Here is a 15,331-nt window from a genome sequence, read left to right on the forward strand (position 1 = left end):
AATCTTTTACGTGTAGTTTGTGTGTGACTTATGGGGGTCACTGACACAGATTTCCTCACATACATTATAACCTGGGTATGAGTATGAGGGGTGAGGCCAGGAGACAAGCCGCGCCTCCTCCCATTGTCCCGCCCCTGCTTATGAATGCGGGCACTTGTGATTGGACGGCGGCTCATCGCTTTGAAATCCCTCCCCTCACGTCGCTAGTAGCCTATGTGGAAGAAGTGAGGTACTGTGAGGCTGCTGCAGAGGGAGAGATACGCACACCAGAGGACTGACTCACACACACACCATCCTCTGCGGGGATATTCCTTCACTTGCCCCGTATTTCGATGAGCAGTGACTACTTCTGGTGCTTTGTTTTTTTGCTCTTTTTCAACACTGGATGAAGGAATATTTAGGAATAATTAGAGGGTGATATTGAAGGGCCCGATAAAGGATGACATTTCGGCGATTTGTTCGTCTTTAGAGACAGTTTGGGTCGGACACGGAGGACGCGCACTGCGCACATGCCCCTTTTGGATTACCGCACTCTCTTCGATTGAATCTATCATCATGAAACGTGCTGGTGAATGAATTTCAGACCCGCGTCCACTCGTTACATGCCGTCGTCCCTCCTCTACCCCCGATCCAGATGAGAGATCCCCCCGGTGGACCTGAACCGCTTTTACGCAGCCAGTCCCCGGAGCGCAGCGCCGCCGACGCCAGCGGCTTCCCATACCGGACAGGAGCGGAGAGACCGTCCGTTTCCACACCCACGTCGTCTTCTTCTCCCTCGGATCCCTCGCGTCAGGCCAAAAGGCTTCCCATCCGGATCGTAAAGATGTTGACGGCGCACAGCGGCCACTTGCTGCACCCGGAGTATCTCCAGCCTCTAACATCCGCGCCAGTCAGTATTGAAGTAAGTGGAAAAAAACAAAAATGACATTTTCTCCAAGTCCAGTCCGTATCGTGTGATGTAACATTTTACCTTCCTCTGTTAATCAGATAATATTAAACACATGGCGTCGGTTGCTATGGGAGTTATTCTGACCAAAATGTCAGGATATGCGCCATTTTACGCACAGCGATTTATTGGCAACTTTGCAAGATACCAGACTTTAGATATGAAAAATTACTGTGGTTATTGTACTGTTTTTAATTCTACTTATATAATAGGATTTTATAGATGTGACATAATTAAATGTTCCCTTCATAAAATTTTATGTGGGTTTTTTTATTTCTTCCGTCTTTCTTTCTTTCTTTCTTTCTTCCTTAAACTTGGCTTCAGCTTTGCATCTTCTCACGTCCTTTATTCATGTCAGATATAAATACACAAAGCAGGTCTGATGTGGACTTCACTGATGTTCCTACTATAGATTTGGACATTGTTTGAACAGGAAAAAATACTGTCAGAAAATCACTTTCATTATTGAGTATTATAGTGATATCTGCAATAGTGTCAATATGAAGCTAAAATTGAATGAACTTTAAAAAACAAACAGTTTGTTCACCTTCTTGCTCTCGTTTTTCCTCCTCAGCTGGATGCCAAGAAGAGTCCTTTGGCTCTGCTGGCCCAGACCTGCTCTCAAATTGGCAAACCAGACCCCCCCTCTTCTTCCAAGTTGGCCTCTCTCTCCTCCGGCAGCCTGGGAGACAAGGAGTCCTCCAGCCGGTCATCCAAGCCTGGAGAGCAGCACCAGTCCCTGGAGGACAAATCCAGCTTCAAGCCTTACTCCAAGTCATCAGGCGACTGTCGTAAAGACGTTCTAGTGACAAAGGGGCCTTCAGATAAAGCTGCTTTCAGGGTGCCAAATGGGAGCTCCGGTGGTGGCAGTGCTTCGTGTCCGTCCTTTCCTCCCCATTCCCAGTCACCCAGGTCCAGCTCTCCTCCACTGCACACTCAGAGCCAGCCCCACAGACAAAGCCATTCCCCCTCCATACAGCCCCCGCCACACTCCCAGGCCCCGCACATGGACAACAAACCTGGGAGCTCAGAGCAGGCCAGCTCGGACGCTAACAACAACAGTGCTGGCAAAAAGGACTCCGATGGAGCTAAATCAGGGATGGATGGGGCTCAGTTAGCCAACTCCAGTCACGTACGGGCCAGCGCCAACTCCAGCAATGCCAGCTCTGCCAGTAGCCCGCGGCCGGAGAGCAAGGCTGACCCGCAGGCCCCTTCACAGCCTGGTCTGGGCTCCGGGCACATTGCCCCTGTCTCCCCTTTCAAGCCAGGACATTCTGTCTTCCCCTTGCCTCCTGCTACCATGGGCTACCACGGCTCTATTGTGGGGGCCTATGCTGGCTACCCCTCCCAGTTTGTTCATGGTTTGGATCCTACCAAGTCTAGTTTGGGGATAGGACTTCCGGGGAAGCACCCCAGCTCCAGCCCACTCACTGGGGCCTCACCTCCGTCTCTGATGCAGGGCTTATGTCGGGACCCGTACTGTCTGACTTACCCCAATGCCCCCCACCTGGGTGGCAGTAACTGCTCCACCTGTGTCCATGACCCCTCAGCCCTCAAGTCTGGTTTCCCCCTGGTTTACCCTTCACATCATCTCCACTCCTTGCACTCCAGCTCCTTGTCCTCCAGCACCACCCCCTCCCTCTCCCACCCCCTCTACACCTACGGCTTCATGCTCCCCAATGAACCGCTGCCCCACGCCTGTAACTGGGTATCTGTCGGAGGTCCCTGTGACAAGCGTTTTGCCACATCAGAGGAGCTTCTAGCCCACTTGCGCACCCACACAGCCCTGCCTGGGATGGTGGACAGTAAGCTGTTGTCAGCCTACCCTTCATCGGTTTCATCGACAGCCTCCTGCCACCTCCACCTGCCCCCACACAGCAGCCCAGGTACTCTGCCCAGCTCCTTCTCCCTCCGAGGCTCCCCTGGTTTGGGCCTGGCCCGGTATCACCCCTACAGCAAATCCCACCTGTCCGGAGCCCCAGGACTTCCCATGCCATCCCTCCCCTCCTCCTCAGCCTATTACTCCCCCTATGCCCTTTACAGTCAGAGACTGGGCTCAGCCTCAGCCCTTGGATACCAGTGATATCTGAAATAGTGTTGACGCCCACAGATCGCAGGCACCAGCTTGGACACTCCAGAGCAGCCCTGAAGATGGATTCTTGAGATTGGGGTCATCATCAGTGCAGGGCATCACGCCTGCCAGGACTAGCACCTGTTAGCCTCAGTATTGTGACTGGCGCTCCAAAGGCAAAACAGCCTGTGATGGATTGCCTCCATCACAGAACAGACTTTAGTGATTAAAGATGGCGGGAAGCAGAGCTTGAAATGATGAAAATTGTGGGATTATTTCAACAGTTTTGATTTTGTTTTGTTTTGTTGTTTTTCTTCATATCTGTCTCCTGGAACTGAAAGTCTGTATTTATTTTTTACTCAAGCGCTTGGTATTCAACTCTGGGGGGAAAATTTTGCTGTCCAAATAAATTGTTCTTAAGTATTCTAACTGAAAAAGAATGATTTAAGTATAGTACCATTATGCCTATCATACACTCTAAAAATAAAAATCTTGCACCACGATGAAGATGGACTGGGGACCTCTTTTTATCTCTTTTCCTCTCTGCTTTTGTTTTTTTTTCTTTCATATTCCACTGTGCGTTTAGATTCTGGAGAATTGCATGTCCATGAGAATTATCTTGAACAATAATTATTTTTATTTGTAAATATGGAAAGATGTAATATTTTTTCAAGCTTACTTGGGGTCAGCAGGTTGGGGTCACTGATACAAATGGTACAACGATAAGATAAGATGACATAAATAAAAACAACTGATGATGGCTGTGCTATCCAACCAACAGGAAAAGGTCTTATTTTGTTAAATAAATGATACATGATTTTGACTTGTTTTTTCCTCGTTACTATATATAGAAACATCCTGTGTCACAAACGATGGAGTAAATCCTGCCAGACCGCTGCACTGCACTTATCTAGGCCTATCTATCATTATGGCTGTTACAGCCACGCTATATGTGGCTATGTGTAATATTTCATGGCTCATATCAGTTGACAGGGCTGTCCCTAGGAGGGCAGGCTGGGTCACATTAGCCCTGTTAGCTGGTCTCTGAGGACTTTCATTCCTCCTCCTCTCTCCATCACCCTCATTGCTTTTGTTGTTGCGAGTGTAGCTTTTAATTGCTGATCCTTGTTTGTGAGACCTGAAAACAGCCTCCTCAGCAGAGTGGATGGCTGTGTGGAGTGGCCGCTGGGTCACTGGGACTTCAATAATGACCTGAGGGAGATGTCGACCCAGGATCTCCTCACGGTCTGATGGATTGGGCTGCAACACAAAGGCCAGAGCTGACAATGGGAGGCGGTTAATAGAGAAATATTCATCAAAGTCCTGACACCTCCCCTGAGGAGAGTGGGCTCTCTTACAGGAACCACAAACATGGAGGCCTCCGTCCTGATGTGAAGAGCCATTTTCTCTCTGCTGCCCTGTGGTTTACTGAAGTCAGCGTTCTCGACTGTTAGATACTAATTCGAAAGGAAGGAGTCGGTCTATCTTAAAGCAGCACCAGTGCCATTAGAGTGTTTCGGCCCTGATAATGTGTCTGTGTCTCCACTCTATTTGGCTGACAGGGTGTAGGTGGCACAGAGCAAAGAGGCTGTAGTCTCTGAGGCGGCTATTGACCCCGACTCCCAGACTCCTCTACTCTTGCGGTTCATTAGCACTCCAGACAGGGGAAAGGCGAGCACAGGTGTCACTTGACAGGACCATTAACAAAATGGATGACCCTCCCAAACCACATCCAGCCCCTGCCACACCAGCAAGGTCACGGTGCCCTGATCACCGCTCTGGGTAGCTCTTTGGGACACAGCACTTATTTTTCTTCTTTAGAAACTGGAGCTATGCGCGCACTTCTCTGAGCGAGGACAGAATTACTTTCTTGTTGCTGCTTTTTTGATGATGGAGTTTAAAAAGTAGTCGAGACAAATTGGGTCAAGGATATTCCGGTTTTAACGCTGCATTGCACATATGTATTTCTTGCAATATATTTCTTTGCAACTTGCAGAGTTGTGCCACAAGGGATACACTGGATTGTGTTGCCCCCTAAAGTTGTGTTGGTGAAGTACAAGTGAAATCTGTAGCAGGTCAGGTACGTCTCTCTCACTAGAACGGCACAGCTTCAGTGTTATCTTGCTTTTGATATGCAGAAATGTGGATGTTGGGATGCTGTTTGACAAACTGTAGGTAGAGATTTGGGTACGTTGGCTTGAATCTAGAGGTCACGCAGAGGGGAGAACTTTCAATCTTGTCGGGGAGGTGGAATTAATTCCACTGCTGCCAGTTTACACTCGTTCATCAAATGCCTCACTATTCTCCCCATCCCCGGGCTCATCAATCTCCTCCATCTATCTTCTCACCCCCCCCACCCCCACACACACACACACTCTCGCAGCTGAGTCAACACCCACACACTCCATTTATGTCGCCTGCGTGAGGCTGTGTGTGTGTGTGTGTGTGTGCGTGTGTGTGTGTGTGTAAGCATGTGTATTCAGGCCCAATCCTTTGTCCATGGTGGGTGACACATGAGGCTGAAATCTGCAGGTCTGTGGGGACACAAATGTTATTTTGCCTAAAAAATGCTGATGTTATTGTAGAATGGGGTGCAAAAGCTTCCAGTTTTAACATTTAACTTTAGTCACACTAAAAAAAAAAAAATTCAAAATCAGAATAAAAAACACTAAAGTTATCATCAGTTTATGAAGAAGGATTTAACTTTAGCATTTCTTCACATTTTAAGCCACATTTTGACTCTAGTTTGGATAGTGATGCTCCACTGCAAAAATACCAAGTATCCCCAAGTAACTTATCATTATAGTATATTATTATTATATTATATAATTTATAAATAATTAGAAAGATATTTCAGTATTGTTTTCCAGTGTTGTTTTGCCTTTTTCAAGGGTTTTATTGAAATAAATAATATCTAGAAAAAAAGCAGAAAGCGGCATTTTCCTTTAAACTATTAAACTATTTATTTTTTCCTTCCTTAAGGGAGCAAAGTACAAAAACTTAATTTGCCACATTATTGATTTAAAGGAATAGTTTGACATTTTGGCAAATATATATAATATATATTATAATTTCTTGTCAAAAGTTAGATGAGATGATAGATACCTCCTCTCATATCTTTCTGTTAAATATGAAGCTACAGCCTGTTAGCTTAGCATAGCATAAAGGCTAAACAGCTAACCTGCCTTAACAAAATCCACCTAGCAGCACCACTTGAAATTACAAATTTACACGTTATATCTCATTTAGTTTAACTCGTGCAAAAAAACAAAATGTACAAAAGAAAGCGATCAAACTATTTGCCATAAAGTTTTAAGGAAGCAGTAACTGCATAAACACAGATAGCGGCGGTCTTGAGGAAGTCTGTCGCAGTAATGCTCGCAGCAGTAATAGAACGATAGCAGAAATCAGAGTAGTAGTATCAGTGGAGGTGGAGATGGAGATGGAGGGGACTAATATTTTCCCCTCTGTGCGTCAGTGCAGAGACGGTGCAAAGTGCCACTGTGAGGTCCTGAGCAGCGGCTGACAGGCCTGGTGATTAATGACGACAGGGTGTGGAGCTGCTCTTCAATTAGACGCCAGCTCTACCCCGGCTCACCATCGCTGCTGACAGCTAGGACAGGGGGGGAGAGAGAAAGAGAGAGAGAGAGGGAGAGAGATCATCAGTCTCTCTCTCTCTCTCTGTCTCTAGAACAAAACATTAACCTCAACTCCATGACTACCACCTCTGTGTTTAACATCAGGACACAATACAGAGCCTTCGGCATCCAACAGTGACCGCAGTGTTAAAGCAACCCAGATGGCGTGAACACATCCCTCATCAGGGCCTGTCATACAATCTCTGCTTTATTTCTCCACATAAACCCTGTGACTAACTCTTTTACATGCCTGTTTCAACTCCCCTCTCATTCACGTCTGCAGTCAGGCACGCTGTAACGCTCGCTGTGAAAACAATAACAGCTACATTAAAGTCTTCCAGGTTGTTGAGCAGGTTGCGTGCTGGTTGGAGCAACTTCCTCCCACAATTCCAAGTACATTAATGTTTGCTTGGTCATGAAAACCTTACTCCCTTGTTAAGGTCCCTGTCAAACTTGTTCTATATGTTTTTTTGACACTTGCAAATGTCACAACAAACGGTTGCTTCCTGCTGACTGTGGATAACAATACCCTGGGCCAGAAGGATGAAATCATTAGTGGATCAGTGTCTGAATAAAGCAAAGATTCAGGGGGATACAGATATTTATATATGTCCAGGTTCATATAGATAACAGGTTGTGCTTTTCTTGTAAAGATTATGTTAACACCTTATTAAAAAAAAACAAAGACACTAGAGTGGATTTCTAAATGGGTAACTCTGCATCATAATGGTTTATTATTTAGTTGGTTTCTGGATTTTTTTTTTACCTAGACAATAGCATAAATAGCAGTTAGATGCTAACAATTATTTTCATTTATTCATCATAGTTAGCATGTTCTTCAAAACTAATTACTGTGGTTATTTTAGTGCTTGTTCAAACCAACGACAAAACACTGACTGATTTCTTCTCTGTGGTTGAAGCTGAGCTGTGGCACAGATCTTAAATACCTGTGGTGAGCAGCAGCACTGACCAGCAAGTGCTCCAACCTGAACAACCATACAGGTCATTTGTCCTTACCCTGTGATACGACCCATAAGAGCGCCTCTGGAAATAGTACCGGACTTCCATCATCATGGTTACAATAATAAACAAGTGCATTGTACTGGTGGTGGCATACCAGACCTTTATCGTCATGGTAACAATAATAATTAAGCTTATGGAAAGGTAATGGTTTGGTTAAGTTTAGGCACAAAAGCAGGAAATGAACAGAGGTCTCCCGTGTCAAATCTGTGTCCCAATTCAGGGGCCGCATCCTACGGACACTGCATTTGAAAACTGATTGGCTGTTGCATTTGGAAGGCTTCTTCAAATGCGGGTAGAAAATGCGGCCTTCTTTTCCTGGGCAAAGAAGTCTGCAACGGATGGATCCTTATGGCTGAACCTATCCCAAGATTCATTGCGCACCAGTAATGAAATTAACATGGCGGCAAACACTGAGAGAGCCTGAAGATTACACTTTAATATGTAAGTGCTGGGTTTAGGCTCAATTCAACAGCTAATGGTACAACTCTTAAAAAAACAAAAAGTTGTCAAGGTTGCTAGGTGACAGGAGTGGCACTTTGTGACACAACGGCAAGGCCAGGCACAGCTGGCGAAACAAAGCGGAAACACTACGTCCGCCGAATAGGTGGTTTATCGTTGATTTAGGTTTGACCTTCACAGTCAACGAAGACGTAGTCCATAAACCTACCTTCCACATTTCAGTCTGACATGCGCATCGAAATATTCAGAACACTTGTTTGAGTTGTCGGTTGGAAAATATGCACACTGTAATGCAACTAAAAATGTACCTAAAATCTGGTCGTATATAATTCCTGTTTTGGGTTGATTAATTTATAGATCAGTAACAGAGGGGCTGTCAGCTCAGCTGAGTTCACAGAGAGAAATAGTGCTTTTAATTTAATTTTCAGCCAGCCCTGACCTTGGCAAACCTCACTTGGCCTCCACATGGAAAGCTGCCCAGAGCTGCTGCGGTCTCTCCAAAGTTCCAGTGGTGTGAGTGAGCACCGTTAATAGACATACCCTCCCTAACCACCAGTGGAGAAATGAACATTTCAATTACAGTACGGTGCGCTGCTAATAGCACTTGGACCACGTGTCCAGCTGGATTCCATTTGTTGCTGTGCTGGGAGATCGTGGCGAAGATGTCACGAGCGCTCTGAAATGAACGTGCCTTGGCGAGGAACAAGCGACGGTGCTGACGAACGTGATTCATGCTCTGATTGACAACTTGTTTTTCCTCCACTTTTGGACAGCCTGTGGTCATAATGTACTCACTTTAAGTATCATAGGCCTCACGTCTGTTTTATGTCTCCTCTGGATGTTCCTCCAGACTCAGAGGCTGCCATTATGATGATTGCGCTCATCTCATCCGCTGCACTACAGGCCAGGATACACAGTTCAAACCCAATTTATATTAGCTGCTTAACTTTTCTTGCAAGATTATTGCAGCCACATTAATGGCAGATTGCCCCTCTCTTAGAATAAATGTATAGGCATATACATGATAATAAACAATGAAGAGAAATAGGAATGATGATTGACAGGGAGGATGAAATGCAACAAAGGCCCTAATTAGGAATGTGCATGCAGAAACAAGGGTGAACATGCTGATTAGATGAACTGGAATAAATTACCCTTAAACTGCTGTAAATGTGAACGTGATGTAATGTAAATTTAAGTCCTTCAGCCAAGCATTCAAAAAAAATTCACATTATCTCTCCTCAGTCTCTTAACACACACAAGATGTTTGGCAGCTAACAGACAGTTGAGTGTGACTTCAGCTGCCAGGAGCAAACAGTGTTCAGTGTGTGTGTGTGTGTGTGTGTGTGTGTGTGTGTGTGTGTGTGTGTTCAGACATAAGTGTTCAAACAGATACGTTATTGTCATTGCATTGTAAGAGAGTGGCCCATACACACACTTGATATATACATTAAACATCTGTATACATTACACATTGACTCAGTTCTGCATGTGTGGTGTGTTCTCAGTGTAATGGAGCATTAAAGCAGAATAAATGGGTGTATTGGATGAAAGTTTACAACAGTGGTTATTTTCACTTGGGCTGAACAATGATTTGTCATTTTAAGAAAACAAAACAATGTTTTGTACCAATGATCAGCTTGTTATCTTTCATTTCCAGTTTGAAAAACAAAAACAAAAACAGCACTCAGATCATTATTATCATTAAAATTCTCAAATAAAACCCACAGAAGTAATAAACAATAAATCCAGTGAAAATGTAGCTCATAGACATTTTGACCTGTCAGGAAAAGCACAGATGCAACCAGTAAAATAAATACCAGGACCATGAAACTGGCTGACATCTGGAACATTAATGTTATTAATCATTAACGGCTTCCTTTAATGATTACATGTGTTTTTCCTGCTATTGCATGTCATCATGTCTTCCATGATGAGAGTGTATGTCCTTGCAAATGAGTTTGAAATCTCTTCAGAAAGGCGCATTAGTGTAAATTCTGTGATTTAGTGCTGTAGTTGCATGAAGTTGGAGAAACTGACAAGAGACAGATTAAAAATGATCGTCCAAAATCATCTCGACTTTAGTCCCTAGTATGGATCAAGCGCAACAAAACGCTGGGTCCTACACCCCCCCCCATAACGATAACACCTTCATGTTAGACTTGTTAGACAAATGCCCATACAAGCCTAAGTAGAGATCACCCTGATGACATCATCAGTTATTTTCTCAGACTTGACTGAGCTCCTCCACAGAAAACTTTATGCAACTGCTTTAACAGGCTGAGTCGTACTCCACAGGGAGAGTAGTGCCTATATAATAACCTAGGTGTGTAAAATCAGTGCAGTGTCACTTTAACCATTTCCAATTCATAACCAGTTTAATATTGATCAGTTCAACAGTGAATAGACTGTGATTACTCATAAATAATTAACCATATTAATACACATGCACTAACTTGACAATATCTTATTCTAACACGGCTGTAATCAGGTTAACGTTCACAGTGATGAGCCTGCAGAGGATTATCAGCTGCCTCTGCAGTTCAGTTCCCTTCCCCTCCACTTAGCTTTTTTTTTTTTTAGCATGTTTCAGCTCATTGTTTTGGTTTAACAGCCCACAACTTTACTGTTTTGGTTCAGTCTTACCACTCACATAACATTGTTTTCATTGCAGCAGGCAGCACCGATATGTCCTGCGCCAACTGGCTGACAAGCAAAGTTAGCAACTAGCTGGTGAACATAGTGCAGCATTTAGCAGCTAAAGAGGCAGATACTTCCCTCAGGACTGGTTGGAGACCAGAAACAGAACTGAGCTTTCATTTGCCAGGTGACCAGACACACAACTCCAAATAGATGCTAATGCTGCTTCTTATCTGTGGGAAGTGTCAACGACTGGCAAATGTTTGCTAACAAGTTCACGTCTTGTTTCCGCGGCCTCCCAAAAAAAATCTGTGACTGCAGGTTTAAATAGAGGACAAATACATCAATTGTTTTCTAATCCTTCCCATTTTCTCTTCTGTAAATTAAAGAAGAGGCTGTTTCAACTGAGGAGATTTTCTATACCTCTCTCCCTCTCTCTTTCAGCTCTACTTCCCTTGTCTCCCTGAGGTGCTGCACTGACAGCTCCAGAGTCGTTGGACAGTTGGTCCGGAGCGACACAGTGGCCTGATTCCTTCACAGTGAACATAAAAGCTGTTCTGTCCTGCAGATGGAAAGAGACAGATAGGAAATTAGACAGGAGTCATTTTACCCACCATGTTAAAAGCACGTTATGATTTTGACTGCCTCCTTCAACAAGCATTTCACTCGACCTTAAATTGGATTTCAGCTCTCAGTTGTTAAAACCTATCAGTAAGGTACAGGTTTTGTAACGTCTTTGCATATAAAGTGGGGTCTGCTGATTGCAAATAGTCAAATCCACTATTATTCTCACATCACAAGCTCAGTTTATGTTTCAGGTTCCTGACAACCTTTACACATTAAGGCATTTATGGTTCATATTAGTGGGTCGCCACCATCCATGAGTCCTCTGTGTTTGATTTAGCAGGACCGTGTCAGTGTGAGTGTGTGCTCACATATACAAGTTTATATTAGCGGAGGCCTTGCGGTTTCTGGAGTGAGGGTGAAAAAAAAAGTTTTTTTCCACAGGCAGCATGATTATTTTTACTTTTTTCGGGGAACCGTTTTAGATGTTGAGAAACCCCTCCCTCACCTCTACCTCTCCTCCCCTACTAGTGAGTTACCCGCATGCCTATGATGGTGCTTGGGGCAAAAAAAAGGAAAAAAAAGGGGTAGGGGAGAGGAGGGAGAGCCACGGAGAGCCAGGGAGAGGGCGGGAAGGGAAACAGAGCTGATTATCCAAATACAGTCATTAAAGGGGAAATGTGTTTTTCAAGCTGTCAAGATGATTAATGGGCGAGAGCAAATCCTCACAAATGCTCTTGTTTAGTCTAACTGGCAGACACGATCCTGCCCATTGATTTATGGCAGGCCTGCTGTGTGAGACCATAGTGAGGTTAGAGGGTGTGTGTGTGTGTGTGTGTGTGTGCGTGTGTGTGTAAAGTTAGGTTGTGTGTGTTCATGTTAAACTGTGGGTTTTTGCGCACACGTATGCATGCATGTGAAAGCAGTGTGTCGGTCCACATGAGGGTTGAGGAGGGATCAGAGCACAGGGGAGAGCAGTGAGTAAATTCTCCTCATCAGCCTTCACCCTCTGCGCCGACAAACCAGCTACACAAACCAGAGGTTAGCTGAGCCCTTTTTGATTTCACGGCTCCATGATTGAACACCAACAACAGGATCGATGTGACATCCAGAATGGATCAAACAGCTGTCCAGACGTACTTAGGTTTTCATCTGTCACTTGCCAATATCCCTCCTCACAGATGAGATTGGAACAAAATGAACAATATTTCTCTCATTGCTCAACTGTAACTGATGTTTATCTGGCCTGTGTTGTAGATAACATCACCTAACAATGCTGCTTTGTAGGGCAAGGCATTACGCAGTTAGAAGTTAATAAACAGCACAGCGTCATGACATGTTTTTAATACAATATTCTTAAGTAATAGTTTAGTACACTTTTAGTAAATACGTGAGTTCGCTTTCTTGTCAAAAGGTAGATGAAAAGATTGATACCACTCTCATATTATATCTTTGAGGCAAATATGAAGCTAGAGCCAGCAACCAAGCTTAGCTAAGCATAAAGATTCACATGAAAAAAGGCAGCTAACAGGTTTGCGCAAATGAAGGAGCTTTTGTTAAAATTAGACTTAATGTTGTAGTTGTCATTAAAGGGGTTATTGGTACGTTTTCCCTGCCACCAAATTTGGTTTTCCGGGAACAGGTTCAGCTATCTTTGGTTATAAGCGCTACTTCTTCAGGGCAGATTGGAGCTGATGCTGAACTCACAGCGTTTCTTTGTTAAGTAAACAGCTCTTAATGCTAACGTTAGCTAAGTAGCAATGGCAAAACCTGTTTCTTTCAAGGTTGGTAAGTTATCTGCAATTCAAATGAATAGCTCAACATTTTCAGAAATTAGCTTATTTTCTTTCTTTGCTGAATTATAATAAGGATCTCTCATGTTTGTGCTGTAAATATGGAGCTACTGCCAGAAGACGATTAGCTTAGCTTAAAGCGAAGACTGGAAACAGTGGGGTTACTCCCTGGCTCAATCCTCAGTAAAACCAACCTATCAGCACCTCTAAAGCATCATATTTAGTATATAGAAATTAGATTTTCTCATCTAACTCTCAGAAGGAGAGCAAATAAGTGTATTTACAAAAATGTCAAAGAATTCCTTAAAATTGCAAATAACTTTCTCCATGTACAGCTTTGAGGACCTTATTTCTGTTGTGCCTAGTCGTTTCTGTTGTTACTAAATCAGACAGGAGGTACATAATATAAAATATAACATATACTCTGTGTTTCGGGGTAAATACATAGTATTCCTGGACAGTTTCTACTCAATTTAGACGAAGCTACTTTCTGTAAAAGGCTCAAAGTACTAAACCAAAACATTTTGACATATAGTATGTGTTTTCACGCTCATATTACATATAAAAATCTATGACTGATTTGTTTTTAACAGCAAAATGTGTTTTGTACAACAATTATCTGACAAAGAGAACTACAGACAAAGAAACAAAGCACCAACAGCCACCTGCACTTGTTTGTCTGACAGAGAATGTCTGAAAATTAAATGAGTAACAATGAGCAACAGAGAATGCATCACTTAAAAAAAAAAGCACTGTGGATCCTGGATGCTGAGAGGAGCTGTTATTACTTTTTACTAAATAATAATCATTTGTGCAGAAATTGTGTGGCATGCATTATAAAGAAATTGTGAAAAAACATTACATCAAACATGATACTTAGATAAAGATGATAGTTGCAGTCTGTATCCTCTCACTAGTTGCTACTGCAGAAATCCAGATTTTCCAGTCATAACTGAAGTTTAATTTTATTGTATCTGAATAAACTGAGCCTTCCAGGGATTTTAAAACAAACTCCATGAATTTATTGCAAATACTTACTGACCCTGCTCTGACGGAAAGTCCCAGTGCAGTCGTCCCCTGAAGGTGAATACGTCACTGCGGGGCGGTCCACTCCAACTTCTCCAGGCTGGTCCAGATGGATGGCTAGCAGCTGTTGGCCCTACAACCTCTTCCCTCAGCACAACCATTAGGCCTATCTGTCTGCAATTTCCTCATTCTTCCTCAGCTCCCTCTGAAGTCCGCTATGATCGCTTTCCCACACCCCCACAGCTCAGCGTAGCACCACACTGTATGTACACTGCAGTCTCGTTTGGCCTGAGCAGACCTGAGCACATTCACAGGACCAATTAGCCTGTCCACCCACATATCCATACACACACAGGCATACATGCACATAGTCACACGGACACATGTCCTCTGATAAATTTCACCAAAGCAAAAGCAGACACCCATGAGGAAGATGTTAAAGGGAGATTTCTGCAACCGGGGGAAGATTAATGTAGCACCACAGAGAAAGGCCAGTTGTGTAACTGTGTGCTTGGACCTCCTCTGGGACTCCGCAGCACTGTGAAGAGCAGGACGTCCTAAACCTTCAAATATTAATGGTAACAGATGATAGTGAGAAAAAAAGAAAAGAGGAGAGGAAGATGAGAGTGGACGTCCAAACTTTTAAAGGTAAATTGTGACTTATTGGTGTCATGACATTCATGTTAGGCTCCGGATAGAACCACCATGTTGGATAAAACAGACTGGATGTATTCCTCACTTTAAGGCTGCCATAATCAGTACTTCTTTAATAACAATAAATCAAAATATATTATGTGTAATATAAAGGGGTTGCTTGTTGTGAAAACCTACAGAGAATTATAGTCTGTATAGTTCCCCTCTGTTCTGAGGAGTTTTAAAGTCTTTTTAAACTCATTGTTTTTGTTTTCTGGACCACAACTGAACAGTTTTGGTTCAGTTTCACTGCTCTCATTAGTCTAATTTAGGCTGAAGTAGGCAGCTGTTCTAAAAACCCCCTACCTGCCCAGAACCAAACAGCAGACAAATAGCCTCAGGAGTTGCTGGAGACAAAAACAGAAGAGTGAGTATTGAACTTACATTTGTCAGGTGGCCAAAAACACGACTCCAAATTAATGCTAATGTTGGTCTGTGTCTGCTGGATGTGTAAATAGCCAGCTATTTGTTAACACAC

The 15,331-nt window shown here is 43.6% G+C and overlaps 1 protein-coding gene across 1 annotated transcript; it reads left to right on the forward strand.

Moving 5' to 3' along the window:
* Positions 1 to 236: 236 nt before the first annotated feature.
* On the forward strand, positions 237 to 3,840 carry znf703 (zinc finger protein 703). The gene is made up of 2 exons (XM_023397522.2): positions 237 to 901; positions 1,521 to 3,840. Exons 1-2 carry the CDS (start codon positions 635 to 637, stop codon positions 3,027 to 3,029), a joined length of 1,776 nt encoding a protein of 591 aa, XP_023253290.1. The 5' UTR covers positions 237 to 634; the 3' UTR covers positions 3,030 to 3,840.
* The last annotated feature ends 11,491 nt before the right edge of the window (positions 3,841 to 15,331 follow it).

This window comes from Seriola lalandi, unplaced genomic scaffold, assembly GCF_002814215.2.
Source record: "Seriola lalandi dorsalis isolate HSWRI2012SDOR001 ecotype SW California unplaced genomic scaffold, Sedor1 jcf7180002054883, whole genome shotgun sequence".
Lineage (NCBI taxonomy): Eukaryota > Metazoa > Chordata > Actinopteri > Carangiformes > Carangidae > Seriola > Seriola lalandi.

Bases quoted from the DNA above. Each gene is read 5' to 3' on its own strand.
- znf703 (XM_023397522.2), top strand. From the start codon at position 635: ATGAGAGATCCCCCCGGTGGACCTGAACCGCTTTTACGCAGCCAGTCC. The intron at 902-1,520 runs GTAAGTGGAAAA...TTTCCTCCTCAG, and splicing joins CCGCGCCAGTCAGTATTGAA to CTGGATGCCAAGAAGAGTCC.